General features: G+C 38.2%; 1 protein-coding gene across 8 annotated transcripts in view; it reads left to right on the forward strand.

Moving 5' to 3' along the window:
- GRIK2 (glutamate ionotropic receptor kainate type subunit 2) overlaps positions 1-24,954 on the forward strand; it is a 603,576-nt gene that overhangs the window by 403,510 nt on the left and 175,112 nt on the right. For 7 of the 8 annotated variants that reach the window (XM_043542704.1, XM_037894531.2, XM_007059389.4 and 4 more), the window contains one exon: positions 360-583. In XM_043542704.1, coding sequence (XP_043398639.1) covers positions 360-583 — 224 coding nt within the window. Of the gene's footprint in view, positions 1-359; positions 2,356-24,954 lie in introns of those variants that run through there. The other variant, XM_043542709.1, reaches the window with a different exon arrangement.

Below are 24,954 nucleotides of genomic sequence, written 5' to 3' on the forward strand. Positions count from 1 at the left end.
AGAATTTATAAAGTAGAGATATGAAGTGACACTCAAAGTCAAATGGAGTTTTAAGAGAGAGATTGGAAAGAGCTAAGACACAGGTCCTCTGAAGGATATTGTATTTTGCCTCCTTTCCCTTCCACTCCTTAATATCTCTAAATACTGCTGTGTTAATTCAGAAACACTCAGTGAAAGAGAACCAGAATTAATCATCTTCCTTACAGAGGAAGAGGGTAGCTTTAAATTTAATCTTAATAGGTACCGGGACAGACCTCCTCAAGTGTAAAGTCAGTGTTTTGTTTAATTTGATTGCCTGCTTCTGCCTGCTGCTTGTGACTTACGGCCTCTTTCTCTTCTCTTTATATTTTTGTCAACAGAAAGCTGACCTTGCAGTTGCACCACTGGCTATTACCTATGTTCGAGAGAAGGTCATCGACTTTTCCAAGCCCTTTATGACTCTCGGAATAAGTATTTTGTACCGCAAGCCCAATGGTACAAACCCGGGCGTCTTCTCCTTCCTGAATCCTCTCTCCCCTGATATCTGGATGTATATTCTGCTGGCTTACTTGGGTGTCAGTTGTGTGCTCTTTGTCATAGCCAGGTAACATGATAACTTTTGTGATTTTTTGGCAATTATTATCTTCTTTTTCTTACTAATAATTGTCAAAAGTCACAATTTTTTTTATTACTTTCTTACTCTTATTTTTCACTGTGTGGTGTATAGTGGAATAATTAATTAGGGCTCTCACTGTTGATTAGAATGTAGTACACTGCCATGCTAAGCCTCCAGCATGCTGTTTATGTCACTAAACTACCAGAATGCCAGGTACCACTCCCCTTTTATTTCCAAACTGAAAGACATTAACAATCCCTGTGAATATTTTTTTTTCTTCACTCCCATGTGTTTCTGTTCAGATAGAAAATGATGATTGTATTGTGTTGGCCTGATATGGTGTGGCATTGAAGGGAAATACCCCAAGTTAAGCACTTAACTGCCCACAGCAAGATCTGTCCCTAGATGTTCAAATTGGGCTCATAATATCTTTTAAATATAAAAATTGTTAGCTCACTCAAGGTTCCTTGGCTTCTCGGGATTAAAACAACTGAATAGTTTATTTAAAATCTTGTAGCAGGTAAATGCACTGAGATAAAATATCTAATTTAAAATGCCAGTCTGGGATGTATTTGGAGCCATGCTTAGCTGGGCTTGTTAGGGTCAAGGGCCTCAAAGCTGCAATTATGAAATCATAAAGCAATCCAATACGTATTGCTTTCTTGCTCTTTAATTGCGTTATTGCCCATTTTCTTCAGTACAGTGTTTCTCCTCTGTTAATCTTACAGGCACTGATAACAGCTCTGGGAGATGGGCAGACACGGTGACACTGCCATGCCATTTTCCCCCCATGGGCATCCCATAACTCTGATAGGAATTTTTTTACTATTGTATTTTACCTTTTCATTGTAAAGTAATTGGAATTGACCCCAAATGCTTGCAGAACTGTAACCTTGCACTCACTTTGTAACTGTGACTCGTGCTGTGACTGCAAAAAATTGCAAAGCATTAGAGAAACCAGTAAATCCCACTTTCCTTGGATTGTTGCTGTAACATCACTTGCACCATTCCACAATATTGGCAGACATTTTAAAATCATTTAATGAATTAAAACAGTTTAAAATGGATGACTTTTTGACCACCTGATTGCCTAAGTTCACCTTATAATACACTTTTTTCTACAATGTCAATTTTTAGAACCATCCTTGTATGTTGATAACAAAATTCCCCTCAGCCTCAAGTTTTTTGTGATGTTATTCTCCTGTGCATAGTGGGGTCTCCCTACCCTTTTCCCTTATGCTGGAATTGATGTAAGGGTTCCACATCTTTCTTTGATACTATCTGTTTCCTTTGGTAGAGGTTGTATCATTCCTCTGGCAGATGGAAAGGTAGTAATCCTTGAAGCTACTTACACTTCCAACTCATAAGTAATTCAGCAAGGGCACCCAGGCATAAAGTTATGTAGATAACACTCCAAAACACATGCTGCATGTTGTAGTGAAAAACTTCACTTGTGTGCCTTCATTAAAGGACAATTTTAAAGAGCCAAGGACTTACATTGGAAGTTTCTTGAAAATAGAGTAGACTTCGTGTATTTTTGATGAAGACCAAATCTCTATTTCAGAGGTGATCCTATAACAAAGATACTTCTGAAAGCACTGAATTCTATAGTATAGCAAAAATGCACAAATGGTTTATTGTGGAACACATGCTGCGTGTATTTACATGTATTTCCAAAAAAATTAACCCAAACTTTACTTTATAAGGAAATTTTTGAGCATGGTGCACAGCCTACACACCACTCTGAAAATATTTCCTGCTGTATCTTGTGGGAGACTTTTTCTGACCCTACAAACTGTTTGTTCAATTTTTTAGAAACTTTTTTATTATTATGGTATTCAGTCACCTCATATCACTCACTGAGCTGGGAGGAATGTTTATCAACAAGCAGAAGCATCAAATAGTAAAGGGTTATTGCTGAACTTTTTTTCACTTGGTTGTTTTGTCATTTGGCTCTATAAAATCCTGATGTACTCAGAAGCATATCTTTCTCATAAAGCAATACAAAAATATAGAATAGAGGGTTGTGTACAGTGAGAAAGTTGTGTAAAATCTCTGTTTTATTTCCAAGTTTACATCAGTCTTCAGAGCTACAGATAACATTTAAGTATTTGTTAACTTGTACAATGAAATATTGATAGTGTATGCAGAAATCCAAGAAGTAGAATTAGAAAGGATACATTTTTCCCATAAAGTAGAAGCTTTGTGTTAAAAATATGTCTGTGCTAGGATTTCCAGTCCAAGATTTATAGTGCCTTTATACAGAGAAACAGAGTTAACTTAAATGATGATCTATCGAAGAATACTAAAGATTGTAAAATACAGACTACACAGAAGTAAAACAGCCTGTTTGTGAAAGTAATAATCTACCTGTTGTCATTATAGGGCCAGATATTATAACTGTATCGTAGTGGACTGGGATATTTCAGCAGGCACTACTAAATGTGCAGTTTCACTACAACATATAATGTAGGTGATGCACTGTGTAATGTATGGAATTCAGAAAGTTTTGTACCGTATGCATTCCAGTCATGATAGGTCATGGAACTTGAAGGCTGTATGCCCTTAAATTGATAGGTTCCTTTTAGATTCCCCTCTTAAAAAAGATTTGATGATGTAGCAACCCCCAGCATAATGAATATTTGACTGCCAGTATTTCATAATAAGGTATATCTATGTTTGAAGCAGTATACTACCTGGTATATCTTTTGTGGTGAAACATATGTTTTGCAATTACAGCTCATCAGACTATTCATTGGAATTATTTTGGGGGAAGTTCAGAGGTCAGTCTAGATGATCACAATGGTCTTTTTTGGCCTTGGAATTTATGAATGTGAACCATTTATTTGTCATATTTGGCCTTTTTCATTTGTGAATTGTTTCATGAACACAGCATGATTTTATGAATGTGTTCATTATTCATAAATATCCTAATAGGTTTAATAAACAATATTAGGTCCTATGAGCTTTTGTGCACTGTACCTCTTTGAGTTACTATACTGGGAATTCACTATCTAACTGGTTTTAGGGGTCACTTAGACCACATGCAGTGGATTGAGTTCACTGATTGGATGGCCTAGTTTTTTAAACAGGAGGAAACTGAGGAAGTCATTGTGGGGGTTGTGTCTCTCAGGCAGAAAATAAAGGGAGAGCACTTTAGTGAAAGCAACATAGTAGAGGATGAACAGGCCTGAAAAATTTACATCTTTGCCTATCCTCTTTTTCACAAGAAAGAGTATTATATTTTGCTGCATAGGTAGAATCCAGATGTAAAGAACTAGGCTATTTACTCTCTGAGTCCAAAAGAGATCAACCAGATTTACTGGCTATCTAGAAGACTTTTTGCTCTCAATTTTCTCTTATCATAATTACACCAAGTGTTGGGTGTGTGCGCATGCAGGTGTTGTGTTTCATTCTGAATGGAAGGTTAGGTTGGAAAGAATATACAGGCACATCAATACTCATCTTGAAAGCTGATCTGAACTGTTTTCTGTTGGGACTGGAAATCACTTTACAGTAACTTGTGTTAGTATTCCTTAACTTTCCATAGCAGGATTTTCCTTTTCATACTCTTTGAAGCCTGCCTCCCACCTTCACTTTGCTTTGGGTTTCTCTGTCTGTTTAACCAAGAAGGGGGGGGGGAGGAGGGGGAGGCTACTTACTTTTGAAGGACTGAGCCATCTCCCCCATGCTTTTACTAGCTCCTGCATCTCAGTCCATCTCATACAGAAGTGTGGTACTGCTAGCCTGCCAGATGAAAACCACAATGAGCAACTCTTCCAAATGGTCCCCAGTTTGAAACTCTACCCTCCATTTTTAACTTGTGTTTTGAATAAAAAACCCACTTTGACATTGTTGTAAATGTACTTCAAGGACACTGGAGCTATTCTACTTCTGTGAACTGGAAGCCCACCTGGAAATTCTGCCCTCTGTTGGCAATTGTAAAAGATTTGTAATTGTATCCAGCTATGGGTGTCTTCATTTGGCACAACTGACAGCCCATTGGATTCTACTCCTAATATCTTCTCTTCTTTGCCATTATGCTTGTGTTTTACCTTTTTGGGTTCTCAGCAGAAAGGTGATCAGAATGAACTGGAAGTTGCAAAGAAAGTTACTTTACTTATATCCACTCCTCTTTGGAGTTTCACTATGTACACAGACCCTATACTCATCAACAGAATAAATTGTGTCTTCTCAATATGACTAGTCATTCTGTGGACAGTCTTCTGGCAAGATATCTGTCTCCCTTGGGTATAAAACTGTTCAGAGCTTTCCAGTTCTAATAAGTTTTCTTTCCTGCTGCTGTCTTCTTTTTGTTTTTCACTGCAATCTCATAAGCTCTCTTCATCCATTCTTCCTATTAGTCTTTGAAGATGAAATAGTTGTTGCTCTCTTTGTTCTCTATGAAATCTTAAAAGTTATCTGGGTAACCCTGGAGATTGCCAGTACGGCAAGGAATATGAAGAATAACCAGTTTCATGTTCGGAGCTGTTATAAACATGTACTACTTTATTTAAATAGTTCTTCCAATTTGACTCTTGTTCTTCAGTTTACGTTGGTGACACTGTTAATAGTGTTCTGTTGAATTGTTCAGCGAGGTTTCATTCCACAGGGTAAGCTATGACATGAGAGTTTTATAGCCCACAACAAGCACAAGTCTCTCAAATAATTGATTTTCAAATTCCATAACCTGTCCCTAATTGATCTCTTCAGGAAATCCAAAGGGAAGTCTAAAATCTCTGAATATTTTATCAGCAGTTTTTGTGCTTGATTTATTGGTTGTTGGGAAGGTCTTTGCAAATTTAGTGAAGTGCCTTATTATCACTAATATGTTTTCAAAGCATCACCTGTTAAGTTCTAATCATAGATGGTTATGGTTACAGGGTTAGCTGCAGCTGTGACTCCTTCTCTGGCCACTCTGAGTGCAGACCACTCAGGCCTTGTGCCATTACTTCCCTAGGGTAGAATCACACAATTTTCCCATTCCCAGACAGAGACATGGGCTGTTGTACCCTGTAAATCAACTGTGCTTATCCTTGGTATCACTGGTTTTGGTATCTGCTCTTCTTCCCTTTGGGAGCTTGTGACTAGTGGTTAATACAGTGATCAGACAGCCATCTTAAACAAAAGTGTTGTTTAATCTTATCAATAGGAAGAAAGCATAACAAAGGAGAAAAGGGGATTTAAAACAATGAAATTTCTACACGTCTATCTTACCTAAGCCCTTCTGCCCTTAGGGAGCCTAGGAAGACCTCGCTTCTTCAGATGCCCTGCCTGGGGTCTGTCCCTCTGAACAGTTTCCTGTCAACTATCTCTCCCCAATGAGAGAGAGAGAGAGAGAGATAGGGAGAGAGAGAGAGAGAATCCATTTAAATCTCAGAGTCTTCTTTCTTCCTGGGTTTTTTGGTCATGTGAGTCCAAAACCAGTTTGGTAAGCTTCACAGGAGAGTTGACTCAATCTCCTCCAGACAATCATCCTTCCATTGTCTTTTAAAACAGTCCATAAAGAGTTGGTTGAGAGATGTCTTATACTGAGTCCTTATTTTGTTTCCTGCTTGTTTGTTCCAGCAGGCTGCTATTAAGCTAAACCAGTGCAGTCATGCAGTGAATATCCCAATAACCACATCACATACTGTGCTCATACCTTATTACAGATCAGCTGCTTGTCCTTCACATAGGATTCCTTTGCATTCCTTCAGTGCAAATAAGATGGAAGAGCAGTGGTGGTAAAGTGCTGTAAGGGGCCTTTTTTTTTTCTGAATGTTAGGTCTTTTCAAATTAACACCCTGAAAAAAACATTGCTTCTATAAACTGAATCTGTTCATGGCCAGTAGAATCTCTCTAGAGCTTTTTTTTTTTTTCATCTAAAGTGGTAAAATAATGGCTTATGTAGTTCTGATAACACAAATAATTTCCTGGGTGCTACCTATCTATACAGGAATTCTTTCTTATTTTCTCATTCTTTTATCAGGAGTCTTGCCATCTCTGTTCTCCTGATCTGTTGATTTTTGCCCTTGACCTTGGGGTAGGGTTCTTAACCTATTTCTTTTAAGCTGCTCTTGGCTAATGGGAGATCAATAATAATATGGTGGAGTGAGAGATATCTGCCCTTCCAGCCCCTTACACTGCTCGTGTATATCAGACACAAGGATGTTATCCCATGAGTCCTCGGAGGTTCAATGCACCATATATTCCTTCATATTCAGGGGTGTCTAGAAAAGGAAACTGCATCAACATAGGCCTGGAAAAGCCTATCTCCGATAACAAAACTAGAAGATTTCAATTATGTTATCTTATAGCATTTAGTTTTGCTGCTGCTATGACAAGTGTGAGGACTTCCCCCTACCCCACCCACTATAAATAGTGGCATATAATACAATAGGCACTGATCCAGCAATGTACTTAATCATGTGCTTAAAAATAAAAACCCATGAGTAGTCCCATTGACTTCACTCAGACTACTCACATGTCCCTAGATAATCCAGTAACAGCTATTTCAAAGCCAGGATTTTAACTTGAAATCCAGCAGTAGTTTTTGACTGAGGCCATTGCTTACAGTTTATCTTCTTCCCAAGGATACCATATTGCTCCTAGCCCTTCATTTGAAGCCTCAATGTTCAAAAGAAATGATTGTTGAGACTGAGGAGAGACTAGCAGGAGAGATAAGAGTTGATAAACCATTCACCAGCCTCCAAAATGTTTTGGTGGTTGTAGGTTCTCTCTTCAGTGGACTTTCTGAGCAGGAATTAGTGGCAAGAGTGTCTTTTCCTTCTCTTCTGTCTCTTTTCCAGCTCACTAGTTCCTCTTATGGGCTCATATAAGGTATTAGCAATATGAACAAAAAATCTCTAGTTATCCTATGAAAAAGTGTTCCAGAAAGTCCATTAGCTTTTGTACATTTTAGAGTGTTTTGGTTTCTCTTGCTTCAAACTTTGAATGGCAATCAGTTTGTGAAAGTTTCACACTTTGATATCGGTTACTTTAAAAGAAAATTACCATATATATGAGATTAATGTAAAAAGGTCATACTTACCAGTTTTTATTATACATCATTGATTTGCAATTTCTTAAGCAGTTTCCTTACATGTTGGCCGAACATTTGCTATTCACCATGATGTCATGTAAAACTGGGATCTGTGTATCATTCTAGAGACCTGTCAAACACTCATCTGTGCAAATGCTGGTACATTTGTCAACCTCAAAAGACAAGCTCTATGGTGTTACAAGTGTGGTCAGCTTCTGGGCATCATCATTCATGAAAGCTAGGGGATAGGATTTAACTAGATCAAGTACAGTAAAGCATTCTCTTCACTCTAAGTCATCCAGTATTTCTTGGAAATCTAGGTAGTGTGTCTGTCTACTAGCAGTTTTCTCTGATCAGTATAAAGACTCAATATTCCATCTTTTTAGCCAAACCAGAAAGGATACTGGGAACAATATGGGTTTCATTAATTCCTCAACTATATGGACAGAGGACAATAGTATCAAGATGGCTCCCAGATACCTGGAAAGACTTTAAATTGAGAGGGGAGTCTGAGAGAGCCAGTCAGCTCCCCTAATCTCCCCCTACCCCGGCTGGCAAATGGGAGGCAGAGAAGTCCCTCCCTCTCCCCTATCCACACTCCCATGTGATTTTTGAGGCACAAGAAGGGGCTCAGCTCCCACATATCTGGGCTTAATCGCTCCTCTCTCCCCTCCAGGAGTTGGCCGTCCCCATGCTGGCCTAACCAAATTCCTTCCCCACCCCCACCTCCAATATGGAGATGGGCACTGCTCTAAGAATAGAGCTGTAGGGCTGGTGGTGAACTGGCATGATTTCTGCTAATTTTGAGATAAAGTTCTGCACCTATGCTTTGTACGTATGAATGCAGACTGGAAATTGTTTCTTTCACACCCTTTGTTCAGAAGTCTTTTATTACAGAGTAAACAATCACAAGCTTCTCCAGTGGCTCATTATGTAGCAGCAGTGGAAATTGGACCTCACCTTACATCCCAAATGAATGTACGGTGGATGGCCAAACTGAATCATCAGTCCATTTTTAGCAATCTTAGTCCCATTCACCACCTTCACATCAAAATTTCCCTCCATTCCCAGAAGTATGTAAAGTTGTCACAGATGAGCAGAAAGTGTGTGCCTTTTGATCCAGTATTATATTTATTTTTGCACCTGTATGCCATAATATACCTGTCTTTACTTTATCTAAGTATCATTCAAGTAGGCAGTCACCTGTAATCAGCTGGGTAGTCCATTCCTGGTTTCAAGGCTGTTTTTGTTTTTTTTTTCTTTTTGAGGCCCTGTTATTCATGAGTACTAACATTTCCCTCCTAACAATAGCGTTGGTGGAAGGTGTCAACTAATCTTGTGTTGTGATCGTTTTTGTGGTGTAGTATCTCTGGTTTTGATCTCTCATTTTGCATCTTGTTGCAGAGTGTGTTTCACTGCCACAAAGATACCAGTTGCAGTGATTTTCAGGATCTCTTTGATTACAGAAATAATTTGATTTGATTATTACAGTAATAATTTGATTACAGAAATAATGATCTCAGGATCCAAAGTCCCTCCCAGCAATCCCTTTACTGAGGATCCTGTGATTGAACCATCTTAACTAATACAGCCAGCTGAGTGGTAATCTGGTGAATGACATGGTTGTGTTGCTTTGGTCTTTGAAATAGTGAGTTTGTTTTAATGCCTGCTTCCATTTTCTGAGTTTGTCTGGCTAACGATTGATCTGGCTCTGTGCCTCACTGTGCTTAACAGCATTCATTTTCAATGTAGGGACTCTGCCTGAGTAACCATTCATACAACTTGCAAGAGTTTCGTAATTGTGTGTGAGCATTTAGTCCCAGGCATATGGTAGGGGCTGCTGGAGAATGTTATATTAAGTGTCCCATCATTCCTATATACACATGTGTAAATGTCATATTATCTAAGTATTTGAATTTAATGGTCTCCAGTTTTCTGTCACTTTGCTGCAGCTAGGTTACTACAAAAAACGGTCTGTACATACCATGAAATTCACTTTGGCAATATATTATCATTCACAACAATCAAATTTTTCGCAATAGTTTCATAATTGTCTATATTTGATTGCGTTTAGTTGTAAAAGGTGTAGTCCTCATATTCTTTGTTTCATTTGATTAATGGCCTTGGTATCCATCCTCTGGCTGGGGTTGTGGGGGGGGACGGACTGCAGTGTTAAATGTGCCATCATCCCCCCTCCTCACAGCAATATTTCCTGTTTATCTTTGTTAGGTAGTGACAGAATCTGAGAGGCTATCACCAAAATATAATAACCATATCTGCATACATATTCCCTATTGGGAAAGGTGCAGTCAGGTCTGAAAAGTAGTGTCTGTACTAGTTCTCTGCCCTAGTTTGGGGAAAGGTTTGCAAATTCTGCCCTTTTGCAAATGACCCAGGCACATTTGCAACTTCTGTTAGTCATCAGCACATACAATAAGCAAGAGCAGTACGCAGAATACTAGTGTGAAAGAGGAGTGAAGTGTGCTTAAAAAGAAACATTTAGGGTTCAATGAGAAGACACTGGACAGTCCTGACATTGACACTGTAAGTCTTCTGCTAGAGTCAGACCACAGCAATCTTTGAATTGACGATGGGGGAAAGAAGGAAGCCACGGTGTAAGGATAGCCTTTCCAGTTTGGTGAATGTTGTTCTTAGGCAGTCATAGGAGGAGGAGGGCACCTCTGCAGATGACTCGGTTTATTTTTCCAATGGGGAGATGATGACAGTAACCAAGCTAGGATAGTGCTCCTTAGGAAAACCAGCATAGGAGTTTTTTTCTGTGCTGTACCCTAGCACACATAATACTAGTGGAAAAATGCATAGCACTCTCTCCATCATGTAGTATTTAAACCTTTTTCCTGCAGTGTTGCAAAACAAAGTATGACCTGTAACATGGGGAAGGATGGAGACTACTCTACTAGCGGAACAAGAGAGATCACAGAGAGCAATAAGAGTGCTAGGGAGTCCTATGATGCTCACAGAAGAGCTCCACGTAGGCAATAACCATCATTGCACAACACAAAATACAGCATCTGTTAAAGCGAAAATCTGAAATGATGAGTGTTGACTACTTTTCCATTGACATGAGGCTGCTTGCCTGAGGTATCCGATGGTCAAGTCCACACTTGACTATCACCAGTTGAGTACCTTGCCTATGCAAAATCAAGCAAACCCAACGATGGATAGTCACGTACATGCTCGGGGGGGAAAAAGGGAGGCGCTCCATAGCTCATGTGAAGGAAACTTTTCCTTGTTAACATATCCCATTTTATCAGGGCATGTGCAGTCTTATTTGAGACAGGGCAATGCCATAAATACCCTTTCAAATGTCTGCAGGAGATATCCAATGCTGCAACATCCCAGGCCTTGCCAAGAGAAATGACAAGGGATAAAAATACTGTCAGGTCACCCCCGTTCCTATTGTGGAATATTAGCTGTGCTGCAGAGGTGCAGGTTCCCGATGTGAAAATAAGGGATTCTGAAAGATAATGGCTTACTATTTTTACCCACCTGTCCAAAAAGAAAAAAAATTGAGCCAGAACATTGCCAAGCCATGAATGCTTCAGTAGGGCACATCCTTAAAAGTTACAAGGTCAAACCATGGTTACATGGCTAACCTGCTAGTTACACTTCCATTAGTACACATTGTCTCAGCCTTAGCAACATTATCCATGTCAATCTATGGGCTTGCTTTAGTTCTGTAGTGAATGAAAGAAAACCAAATTAAGGCCACTTTATTTCTAAATGAGTGTTTACACAGGGGTCTCAAAATTAGGTGACTAGGCAACAAAATGGCAAATGAAATTCAATGCTGATAAATGCAAAGTAATGCACACTGGAAAACATAATCCCAACTATACCTATAAAATGATGGGGTCTAAATTAGCTGTTACCACTTAAGAGAGAGATCTTGGAGTCATTGTGGATAGTTCTCTGAAAATGTCCACTCAATGTGCAGTGGCAGTCAAAAAAGCAAATAGAATGTTGGGAATCATTAAGAAAGGGATAGATAATAAGACAGAAATTATCATATTGCCTCTATATAAATCCATGGTACACCCACATCTTGAATACTGCGTGCAAATGTGGTCGCCCCATCTCAAAAAAATATATTGGACTTGGAAAAGGTTCAGAAAAGGGCAATAAAAATTATTAGGGGTATGGAACAGCTGCTGTATGAGGAGAGATGAATAAGACTCAGACTTTTCAGCTCAGAAAAGAGATGACTAAGGGTATGATAGAGGTCTATAAAATCAAGTATGAAGAAAGTAAATAAGGAAGTGTTATTTACTCCATCTCATAACACAAGGCCACCAAATGGTGGCCACCAAATGAAAGGGGCCACCAAATGAAATTAATAGGCAGCAGGCCACTAGGGGCCACCAAATGAAATTAATAGGCAGCAGGTTTAAAACAAACAAAAGGAAGTATTTTTTTCACACAATGCCCAGTCAACCTGTGGAACTCCTTGCCAGAGGATGTTGTGAAGGCCAAGACTATAACAGGGTAAAAAAAAAGAAATAGATAAATTCATGGAGGATAGGTCCATCAATGGCTTTTAGCTAGAATGGGCAGGGATGGTGTCCCTAGCCTCTGTTTGCCAAAAGCTGGGAATGGGCAACAGGGGATGCATCCCTTGATGATTACGTGTTCTGTTCATTCCCTCTGGATCACCTGGCATTGGCCGCTGTCAAAAGACAGGATACTGGGCTTTGGTCTGACCCAGGATGGCCGTTTTTATGTTTAATGCAGTTGAAATAATCCACTTTAAATTCACATCTTTAGTTAATTTAGAGTAATTTTCTTGAGTGTCCCCACATAGGCAAGCACTAATTCACCAGCACACCCCTAGTTCATATGTGGATATGACAAGCAGTATATAGAAAATAGTTTTGGATAAATTGCATGTTGTCATAGAAGAATATTTGACAGACACTTCTCTCTCTTGACTTTATTGCCTTTCATACGTTTTGGCTGTGTGTGACAACTATTTCCCACATGTATCCTGTATGGCACACTGTCTTGACATAAAGGTAGTAAAGGACTTCCTCAACAGAGATGTGAAAGCCGCCACTATACTTGGCATTGATGAAAGATGCATATCCATTTCTTCTGGTCTTATATGGTGCATAGAGTTCCAAAACTTCCCTACAACCAGCTGAAGCAGTGGTGTGATGAATTCCGCCTCCATAGGTTGATTGACACATTTCTAGGGTTTATACTTGCTCAGCATCAGAGAACTCTAGAAATACAGTAGTCTGTACTTTGTTTAATTGGACTAGCCTCTTATCAGGACTTTATTAGCCATCTTTAGCTTTCTGATATCACAATGTTCACCAGTGAAGAAGTTGTTCGTGTTATTAAGGTCATTCCATTGATCTGACCTTTGGAATAAAAATAACCTCTACAGTTGAGTAGTGTGAGGCCGGGGTGGGGACAGAGATCACCACAAGATCAAGAAGAAGAAAAATGGTTCAAGAACTGACAGGTACCAGCCATGTAAAGTGACAAACACATGAGCCTTATGTGGAGCTACAAATGTATCCTGGTTTTTGTTGTTGTTTTTATCCTGCCTTGGTGGAAAGACAGACATAAATCCTTGGAAGCAAAGAGTGAATAATACATTGTGCAAAATCTTGATCAAAATAGCAAGCAGCAACAGCTTCCTTTCTTAGACAGAAGAGCAGAAGCTACATGAAAGAAGTTGAGACTGGGAGATATTCTCGTAGGACAACCTTGAGTATTTTTAGATTGTAGGCATTGCTCCTTAGTTTCTGGATTCATATGAACTTAGGACTGCTTGGATAACTGATGGATAGCAAAAGGAGTCTGCCTTTCTTTCTGCTAGTACAGACCCTTGAAACTAACTTTATTAGATCACCAGTGAAAATAGCATCTTATGCTTCTTTTCTTAGTAAAAAGTAATTGTGCATAGCCAAGTGGCCAAATACATGCAATGTGTATCTTGTCTGGATGAGACAGTCCTATTGTTTACAATAAAATAGCAGTTTGCTTTGACCTCACTGCTGGAAACCACATTAGTACCTTCACCAGCCAAGTACACATTAAAAAGAAACTTCCTAAATTCCTCTTTCCAGTCATTACCCATAAGCATGATGTAATTTTATATCAATCTTACCATGAGTTTAATTTAAATATAGCAACATTAGAGATCTATTTTTTAAAAATTGGAAAAAAAAAACCCAAGATGTGTCCATTGATTGTGTCAACTCAAAGACCTGGAGAAAGAAGTCAGATTCAGCCAATGACAGGATGGAATTCAGTAGAGGCAGAAAGATCCTGCTGTCTTATACCAGGAGTGATAGAAACATTTCCCTTCTGATTCACCAGGACAATCCTACTGATAAACAGCAGGTGCAGTAGTATTCATCTTTTTGACTCAGCCCCATTAGCAACATGACCATCTTACTCTCTATAGACAGCAGTTTTCAACTCATGAGTGGAAATAATCCACTTTAAGGACTTAGAGCAGGAGGAGTCAGCAAAGCATCATGTAGCCTACATTGAGCCTCTGTGGCATCATTCAGATAGTTCTGAAGTGACTCAGAAGGAAGAAGATAGTAGTTAACTTTCCAGTACTGCTACTGAAGCAGTTGTCTCTGGCTTTCCTTCAGAAGCCTCAGTTCACTCACTCTCACTCAGAGCTGGTCTTCACTATGGAGCTAAATCGGCACTGCCGTAATCGATGCAGCTGCATCGATTTAGCGGGTCTAGTTAAAATGATTGCTTTTGTTTGACTAAAAAGTTCTGTAGAGGTTCTTTAGTTTTTGTTCATCAATAGTATTATGAATTTTAGCATGGTGAATTATTACACGTGTGGCACCAGTATTGACCAGATAGTCCTTAGTCCTGTAAAGTCATAAGCACATACATAAAGTTCATCCCAGATTCTGAAAGTCCTAGAGGTGGTGGAGTTACTGCTGTGATCAGTTACATAATTCCACTGCCCAGAGAGTGGAACATGCCATATGGGGCTGCTATCATCTTAAGTCTCCCAGCCCCCTTTCCAGTTCCCTGTTTCCTCATGGAATGCAGCAGAACTTCTGCATTGTAATCATGGAGGAGATAGTGGTAGGCAGAAGGAATTCACTTTGTAGATAATTTCCCTTTCCATCCCCTCATACTCTACAAAATCAGGGCATTCGGCTCCTCAGTGTGATTCATAACCATGGGGTAGTATATGGCTCCCAAATCTTTAGCAGAGACTTCAGCATCCTTGTCTACAGTAAATTTTACGCACACTTCTATTTATTTTGCTTGGAATCATAAGATATTGTTTCTGTAGCACAGTGCCCTCCATCACCATGTTGCAAGACCATTTTCAGCCAGCTGAAACTACAGTAGTTTCTTTGAGAGCCTTATTACTTTCTGGAGCAAAATTTGTTTTTCTTTGGCTATGAATGGTAGTGGGGAAGGTCTAGTTTATTATATGATCTGGGCTCAAAGATTCTAGTAAAGAAATTCTGGCAAACCTTTGAAAAGTCTGGTTTTGTGGCTGACACAATGTAAGCGATGAGTCCTGTCCAAAAGAAAAATGGGAGCAGTTAACAGAAATTTCTACATTGCATTGTTTCACTGTGCTTATGGAGCATGGCAAAGATAATGTCAAGCCACCAAAGCAGCTGAAAAGGAGATTTCTAATTAGTCATATTTATCCTTTACATAATTCTGACTTTCCTCTTTCTTCTAAACAGGCATCTTAGTGTAGAGGCTTGTCAAAATCCTGGTCAGGGCGCCCTTCATTTACTGTTAATAAGAGGAATTTTCACATTGCTTCAAATGTAACTTTTAATTAGATAAAGTTGTTGATGTTGATATCAAAGGCTCCTGTGTGGAAGAGATCTAAAACCTTTTGCCTTTTGTTCCATCAGAGAGCCCAATTCTGCTTGCAGATAAGCCTCATTAAAGTTGGTGGGAATTGCATATGCAGACTGCAACTGATTTGCCATAACTTTCACCTTCTGCAGTCATTTGCACTTGGTAACCAACTAGAATGGTAATATGTTGTGTCCACTGGTGTAAATAACTACAACAGGTATAAGACAGTGGAGATTCAGACTTACTGATTCTGAGAACCTAATTGGGCTCCCAGTGATGATGGAATCTCAGGGTTGGAAGGGACCTCAGGAGGTCATCTAGTCCAACCCCCTGCTCAAAGCAGGACCAATCCCCAACTAAATCATCCCAGCCAGGGCTTTGTCAAGCCTGACCTTGAAAACCTCTAGGGAAGGAAATTCCACCACCTCCCTAAATGATCTTGTAACACATTTTTATTTTCAAGATATAGATGTTATTTGACATTCATATTGTGGTAACTCAAAAGACAACCTGATTTGGGCCTCATTTTGCCACAGTGGTGCTGGAACTTGGGATACTGCCACACCTTCTGGCTTGAAGTAGTAATAACAGACACCAAATAGATGGTTTTCATCATCAGTGCCCCACTGTAAAAATTGTTCTAGCACCCATTTTGCTATGCATGTTATAAACACAAAGTAAATGACAGTCTCTGCCCCCCCCCCACCAAAGAGTTTACATCTAAACAACAAGAAACATGTTGATTAGATGAACAATCTGGCCAGAGTAGGGGGAAAAACAGGCTCACAAAAATAGGATATGTGCACTTCTTACTCCATCAGGATAGGCAATCACAGCTCTCAACCTGCCTCACCATGCTCAGACCACAGTTTTCTGCATGCATTGCAGAACAAAGGAGCTTTGCAGAGGGACTGGAAAGAGGAGAGATTTATAGAGGTAGCTTTATAGATTTTGGCTGGGAGCTTTTACCACATATAAGGGGGGCTGGCATGGGGTTCATTCACCATTGGGTGCCTCTTTGTGGTTAGGTCTGGAGATTGGCTCTGCTCACATCTGATGCCCCCTCACCCCCACTTTCAACATACTGTTCACACCTCCTTGCTTGCCAGGACTTGCAATGTGTCCCCTTTGTAACTCAACCCTCCAGCCAGGTCACTATATTCCTCCACTTCTGGGGTATCAGAGTTCCACAGGGTCAAATGTCCACCTGCCATTCCACACAGTCTTCCAGTCCAGGCCCTGTGCCACTTTTCCAGAGGCTGGTAGGGCTACCCAGCCCCCACCACTCCAGGTTCCAACCCAGGGACCTTATGTCTAGCAACTCCAGTCTGCTTTTCCCCAGCCCCTGTTGCTAGTTCCCTGCTGTATCTTCTGGGCCCCTCCTCTGGGCTTACCAGCCCAAACTCCCTCCTCCTAGGAAGTAACTGTAGAGTACTCCTGTCTTTGGTTTCTTGCCAGACTCTCTAGCCCAAAGCACAGCTCCCTTCTCCTTGAGAGTGAGTGCAGACTACTTCCCATACCACCCTTTTCTGGCCTCAGTTTGTTGGGTATGTGCTAGCTCAGCCTGCCCCTCCTCAGCTGGACTTCATCAATTAGGCTTTCAGGCCCTGCCTCTCCCCCAGGTGCTCTGTATCAGGTTAATTACCATAACAACCTGCTCTGCCTTGTGTGGTGTGGACACCTCCTCACAGGTGCCATTGAAGAAAGTGCAAAGGTGCTTGTGGAAGAAGCAGGCTATTGAGGCTAGCATATTTGATGGAGTGAAGGTGATGTCAATCTAGTGATAAGATATTTGAGCAAATAGTTAAAGTGGGGATAAATTGTGAAAGGCTTGGAAGATATGGACAAGAAGTTTATACGTGCAGTGAAATAAGAAGAGCCAGGGTAGGTACTAAAGGAGGGGGATGAGAGAGTCAGAATGGTAAATCAGGCAAATGAGTTAAGAAGCAGTATTTTGAATGGCTTTCAGTAAGAGTGAGATTACAGGTATTGAGGCCAGAGAGAAAGAGTCAAGTCATGAGATGATATGGGCCCAGACAAGAGTTTTGCCAGTGTGGACAGAGAGAAGAAGTTAGATCTTGCAGATGTTGTGCAGGAAAAAGCAAGTTTTAGACATAGTCTGCATGATTGGGGCAAAAGGTAGGGTTGAGTCAAAGATAAAGCCAAGGTAATGGGCGAGAGGGATAGTGCCACCATTTCTTCTGTCAACCATGATAAAGGCAGATGGGAAAGATCAGGAGCTCACTTTATGGAAGAGAATGGATTTCTATACATGTTAGCTTGTTAAGCAGTTTGAACCTAATCCTGAGAGCAGACAAGCAGTTGCTCATCTTGAAATAAAAGAAAGTTGCATGTGCTCTGTCCCACGCAGTATTTAGGTTCCAGTTCAACAAAGCACCTCAACACATGCACATATATAGTCCCACTGACTTCATTGAGACTACTTATGCATGTAAAGTTAAATACATGCTTAAGTACTTTATTAACTCAGTGTCCTTCCTCAAATTAAAAACGCACATTCAAAAGACAATGTGAGTTGTTGAAATCTCCATAAACATATTGACTATGCTGTGACGGGACAATACTGAGAAGAATAACAGAATGATGGAAAATGTTGGGACAATTTAGCAATCCAATAGCAATCTAGAATTAGAGCCGAGATGGTAGGCCTATAGTGCTCCCACTGAGCTCGGCGGCAAACCTTTCAGTGTCTTTGGTAGGAGCAGATTGGGCCTGAAGGTACTCTCCTGAAATATTTTTGATAGTTTTGGTAAAGCGTTTTGTTTGTTTTACTGTTGGCAATATTTCAATCAGATATTTTGTGATAGTTTTGCTATAGAGAAGGAGGAAATGCAGGTCATGAGCAATTAATTGATATATAAACATATCTCCTTAGATTCCAGATGGACTTTCACGAGTATGCGTTAGGGGCCCATAACTCCCTTAATACCGTCTGGGGTTGAACTCCCTTAATACCGTCTGAAGTCAATAGGAGTCAAGAGTGCTCCCACACCTGGGAGAACTTGACCTTCATCATGTTTCTTAGTAGATTTAATCTATCAAAAATCCTCTTTAAATTTTCCTCTAAAATTGAAGGCCTCAATTGATTGAGGTACCAAAAAACCTTATTTTAAGTATGTGAATTGTCCCAGTGAAGCCAATGGGACTAATCCCAGGCTTGAAATGAAGTATGTGCTTGGGTACCTTACTGAACTGGAGCCATGATACAATTAAAGAGAGAGATGTTGTCACATAATGCTCTGTGTACTCAGGAAAAATCTTGAGGTCTTTTCTCAGGCCAAACTCCTACTGGCTTCACTGGGGCTTTGCCTGAATAAGAATTTTGTAAAAGTGGAGTAAGAAGCTGAGGATTTGGTCCAGTAATATGGACATGATTTTGAAAGGTGCTATATACAAAGAACAGCTCTTAGGATGTTATTTTGAAATGACATGACTATTTTTCTTAGTATCAGAATTCCACAAAAGTATTAGAAAAGGATTCACTAAATTTAAATAAAATGCTCAAAACGTTAGAAAATTTGAATATGTTTTTTGGCAAAACTCATGAAAGTGAATGCCACCATGTAAACAACTGGTTTAATTTTCTGAATGAAATCTCAATTGCTTGATTTTGTTGTTTAAAATGCATTCTGCTTTCAGATTTGTAAATGCTTGAGAGAAAACACTGCACTCTTTTTGAACATGGTATTCTGATGGTTTAGTGAGGTTACAAAGACCGTGTCTAAAGTGCCTGCATTAACAGCTCTCATCTTGGCTTCTGACTACACTGCAATCGTTTTTATATTCCTGTCACTATGATGTGTGACATTTAATGTACAGTGAAGGGCAACAATGAATTATTATGCACTCTAAAATGGATAACTGTTTTGCTGGGATGCTCAATGTTAAACTGCTGTCGAGTATGTTGTTGTCATGTTGGAATGAAAAGCCAATTTTGTTGTAAGCCCTTAGAATGAACTTGCCACACCTTATACTCAGAAATCCATACCCTTTTGCATTTCAAAATATAATTTCACGATTTATGTTTTAGTCTGAATAATACTTCATTATGTGTAATTAAGAGTTCTTCTGCAATTATAAACTTCCTCTCCCAGCTTCCTATAAAAAATTTAGACTGAACTCTAGAAGTTGTGCAGAGTGTTTCAGTTCTATACTGAATACCCAATTTCTTTTCTCATGCACCCTTTTTGTTGATATTAACCTGTCACTTTTTAAGTAGAAATACTGATTTGCTTATTAAATTAATCATTATTTAGTATTACTAAGTAGGGCAAGTATCGTTGCAGCATATTATTGATTCAGTTATTCTCTGAACTTTGGGCTTAGCTTAGTTTGTTGAAAACTGCACGTTGGGCCCAACTTTGTAAGGTCTTATAATCAGTGGTGCCTATGAACATTCACAGCCCCAGAATATCATTTTATTTTTAGAAGGCCTAACTGTGATTAAGGACATAATCTGGTTTGCAAGGAACAATATATTCTGATAAATTGTACAACCAGTGCATTGCGCTGTCAAATACCAACTCACCACTTCCTCCCAAAAATGTCAATTTGGGTAATATGGAACATGCAAATGACTGCATAATGAAAGCTGATATATCAGTATGAGTAAACCTTAAAAATAATAGAGGTACAATGGTTCTCTTGTGTTTATCACATTTTAAGGAAAATAAATCACACACTCACCCACTGCTTTCCCAGTGCCTCCCTAGCTCCCGTCTTTAATATTGGATGTTGAGGCTCCCTGAGGCAGGAAGACTGCCTAGCTGTAGTCTTAGAAAATGTGTCAGCTCAATAAATATTTTGGTAGACTAGCTTCTGGGAAGTCTAGTCAGCCCTTGCCGATTTGTTTCAATTTAGGAGCACTACAATGCCTAGCTAAGTAAATCACAGAAACTAATTGTTTTAGTTATAGTGCTGTAGTCATATAAGCATCACCATTGTTCTCTTAAACCTATGTGAATCAGATTACTCAGTAAAGTATTAAGTTCTTTTATAAAGGGAGAATGTTTTATTTAAATATGAAAGGTTCCAAATAATTATTTCACAGTGCATGTGTGGAGTATGTGGCTGTAATTAAAACATACCCATGGAGGTGGGTGGGGATATCAGTACATCCAATATTTTTAACTATACTCCCAATATTGCAAACACTTGGTACTGCACATAATGTATATGCTGTGAATATTCTCAGCATATATTATATATAATATATATATAATATTAAGTGTTTGCAAGATTAGTCTACATTAATAAATTCTAAAGTATGGAAGTATGGATCCTGCAGCTATGTTCACCTGGGCACAAGGGGTCGACCTCAATGGAGTCATGTGCAGAATTAGAATATTTTTTAAAATAAAACTTGTAGTAAAATTGTTCTTCAGTATATGCAATGCAGCTGAACTTACTTTTTAATATTTGTTGTAGATATAAACTAATAAGGCTTACAAGAGCAAACTGCTATTAGAGAAATATAAGCCTCAATCCTGCAGAGACACATGCTGTTGTACACTTATACCATTGTGCATCCCTTTGCAGAATCAGCGCATAAAAAGTAATGTGGGAGTTGCATTACATTTTTTATTTTCCTACACTACCCATGTGGATGTTTGTACAGTTTCGGGTTTCTTTAATGAGCTACGTGTAATTCCTAATTCATGAAAAATACAAAGTGTATAAAAATAGAGATTTATTTATACGTCCATAAAGAAATGTAGGATAATATATTTATCTAAATTATTATAGGTATATACGAACATATGAAGAAAAAGATCAGAGGTATATTTTTATTCTCCAGTTATGAATTAGAAATAAGAACAATAAATCATAGTCCATTGTAGCATATTAATTACGGCTTCTAATAATAATTAATAATTATGACAGTTCCTCTTTTCTGTTGACTGAAAATCTTCATATTAATATACAATTATGTTATTTTTAGTTGTTTCTAGGAAAAAAATTGGCTATCATATGCTACCACAATATTGCTCAAAGTGGCTACCATTAAAAGGTCAGCACTTTCTCACAAGTTGGGTTCAAGATATGGAAAGATTATAGTATTAAGAAAGTTTAAAAGACTGACTGTATTCAGTTCAGATAGTACATGAATAAGAAGAGAGATGAGAGAGTTACAGACAATAGTGAATAATGTGGTGAAGGTAAATCATAGTTTCCTATTTACCCTTTCTCATAATGCAAGTGAAAAGGAACATTAAATCAAATCAAAAGGCAACATATTGAAAGCTGAAAACTGTATTTTTTGTCGTGCTTCTTTGTTTTACACAGTTGATAGTTAACATGCTGAACTCACTGGCAAAAGGTATTACTGAGGCCAAGAGTTCAGTAAGAATCAGAAAGGAATTAGACATTTATATAGATATGAGAACATTGTAACAAGTTACATTTGATAAGAATTTTAAGGGCTTTAAAGAAACTTCCCCCAAAGCTAGATTATTCCATAATTGTCTTCTATGGGATTTTGTGCACTTTCTTTTTAAGCATCTGGTACTGGCCATTGTCAGAGACAGGGTATGGAACTAGACAGAACGCTGGTCTGGTATAACAATTCTTTTGTTCCCAAGTAGTATCTGAGAAACCCCAGTTATTTCACATTTTCAATAAACTAATTTTAAGTACAGAGAAATAATGATATCTTATTCAAGTAAATGGACTACTCACCGTGTATAAAGGTAAACACAGGAGTATGTCTTTGTAGGATGGGTACTTCAGATACTGCTCTGAGTAAATGCTGTCCTTCTTATGGCAACTGCTGTAGTTTGTGCTCACAAGGCCAGAGAGTAAAAGAACTGGGAGCAAAATCATGCCTGGGATGGGTGTGGAGAAAGAAGGCCACCACAGATGTACATGTTAATACGTAGTGCTCAGTATGCTGTCCTGAAGACACCAGTCACATTGACTATACATATTCTAAGTTGTTTAATACGTTTACCAGCCAGAGGTTGCTATGTAACATTTTATTTCATATTTTACACACTTCCTTCTGCATCATTATAGTATAAGTATTCATGAAAGCTTTGCTACATACTGTGGGCCTGATCCATTGAAGTCCATGGAAAGATTCCCCTAGACTTCAAAAGGCATGAGGTAACATCCAGTACCCATAGTACAGCAAAGATAGTGTGGACTAGAGCTAATTGGTGAAAAAAGCTATACATTAAATTAAGTTAATATATGTTACAGTAAAATGTCCTATTGCGTTTATTGAGTTAGTATTTGAAGCAATGGTGAAAAAAACGGCCTTGAGTTTAGGCCTTATGAATGTTACCGGCATCATGACCATTACAAAACAAGGGCTGCAACTGTCATCTAAGTTGGTTCAGAATATGCACCTGAATATTTATTTTAATGTAGTAAAATGAAAATTAGGTAAGTTTTCCCTGCTTCCCCTATTAATAATTCCTGATTTGCAAATTTATGTCTAGCAGACTAAACAGCATGCATGGAGGTCATAAACTGTTTTTGCTAAAATTATTTCATTATAAATGGTAAACAGAGCGGTAAACAGGTAAGCTTATTCTCTTGTGGACAAAGACTTCCAAAAATCATATGTTTCAGTTAGAGAAATGTGTGTGTAAATTGAAGCCACTGCCTTGTTAAATGTAAATCTCTGGGAAATAAATTCAAATTAGTATTAAGTGACAAAAAGCAAAAAAAAAAAAAAGAGGGTTTTTTTTACTGAAAACTGAAAAAATACAAAGTCATAACATGATAATTAATGCAGTACTGTTTAACTACTAACATAAATAAGCTATTTTCAGAGCCATTTATTTAAATAACAGCTGATGTAAAAGCAGTTTTTTCAGAACAATATGTTTCACTTAGTTTTAAGTCGAAAGACGAAAAATGCTTTATGTTCCTATAGGTATCTTAAAGAATTTATCTACATGTTTGCTGTGCTATAAATATATTTTAAAACTTTCTTTTCTCTCCTTTTACACGTTGTATGTAATTTTGATATTAAATTTTAAAAATTCAGAAAAGGTGCACACGCAATACTAGAAAGTAGAAGTCATAAAAATAAATGCTAGTGCACATATATTTTAGTATATACATTAGCATTCGGCTTGTACTTTTTTAAATACATTTTTACTTTTGTATAAAAGTGTGAGTGAGTGTGTGTGTGTGTGTTTGATTATGTAGATTATGAACATAGACCATCAGTAAATATATTTAAAATATGTTGGCTTGATACCAATAATCTATGATCTATTATCTAATAGATATGAACTTAATATGTTTTATATAGCTTATATTGCTAGTAAGTTATGCTAAAAAAGCAAGTATGTTTACTAGAAAATGTTAGTGACATACTACCTTTGATTGAGAACCCTTCGTAAAAATAAAGTGCAGTCTCTCTCTTTCAGATTTCTGATAATATTGACTGCATTATCACCTATTTGATCTGAGAAACTCCACTGGGGCATTTAATCCTTGGCACATTGCTGTTTTAAATCTTGTTCAGTTGGGTTTAAATTCAAACTTTTTTTTTTTTTTTGGTTGAAACATCAAAGCCATAGAGGTTTTTAGAACAACAAAGACGAAAGAGTTTGTGGTCAGCTGTAAGCATTTTTGCTAAGTTGTTAACTGTGTATCATACTTGTTGATGAACCTTTTTCCTCTTTTATTCTCAGTTTTAAAGCCACTCTGCCATCAAATAGATATAAATGTTTGAGATAAGTTTGTTTTGTAGCAGGGCCAAAATAGTCACTCATATTATGAGACAATTTAAACTTATATGGACAAATTTTGACAGTATTTTATTTATAATAGTCAAGCCAGCTGCAGCTTCATTTGGGCCCATTCTTTCAGTCATTTACTCAGAGAGAAAAAAATAGCTGAAATAATTGGACTTATCCTGAGTAAGTATTGGGTGTTTGATATCTTATGAGGTATTCAGAAGAATAAGCAGGAATGTGTGTTTCTTTGAAGAGAATGTATTTTAATATGTCTTCCACTTTGAGACCTATGCATATTAAAATACTGTAGTTGTACCTGGCTGCAAATATGGTATGTTGGAACTACATTACATTTTAATTTTGTTTTGAAAGTTCTGTCTCAAGTAAATTCTTGGAACCCAAACAATGTTTGTTATTGTTTCCTAACATGTTGGCAAAAATGTCTTGGTATTCTTCTTGAAGATGCCAGAATCAAGGATATTTTGCATTTGAAATTAAGAAGCAAGAGAGATAATTAATCATCCTATTCTCTGACCCTTCTTTACTCCCTATTTTAATATCTGTGTTTAATCTGTGCTGAAGGAATAGATTAACCCTTTTTATTATAGTACCGTGATGGTGCCGTGTTTACAGGCAAAATGAAATGGCTTTTTTAGGAAGAAAAAAAGGTTTTCAAGCTCAGATCATTAATATGATAGATAAAAGAAGTATACAGTTTATAAATCAGTTTTTTTTTAAACACAAACCATTTTCTCCTCTACTTACCAGTTCCTCCTTTA

The sequence above is a fragment of the Chelonia mydas genome, chromosome 3 (assembly GCF_015237465.2).
Source record: "Chelonia mydas isolate rCheMyd1 chromosome 3, rCheMyd1.pri.v2, whole genome shotgun sequence".
In the NCBI taxonomy this organism is placed as follows: domain Eukaryota; kingdom Metazoa; phylum Chordata; order Testudines; family Cheloniidae; genus Chelonia; species Chelonia mydas.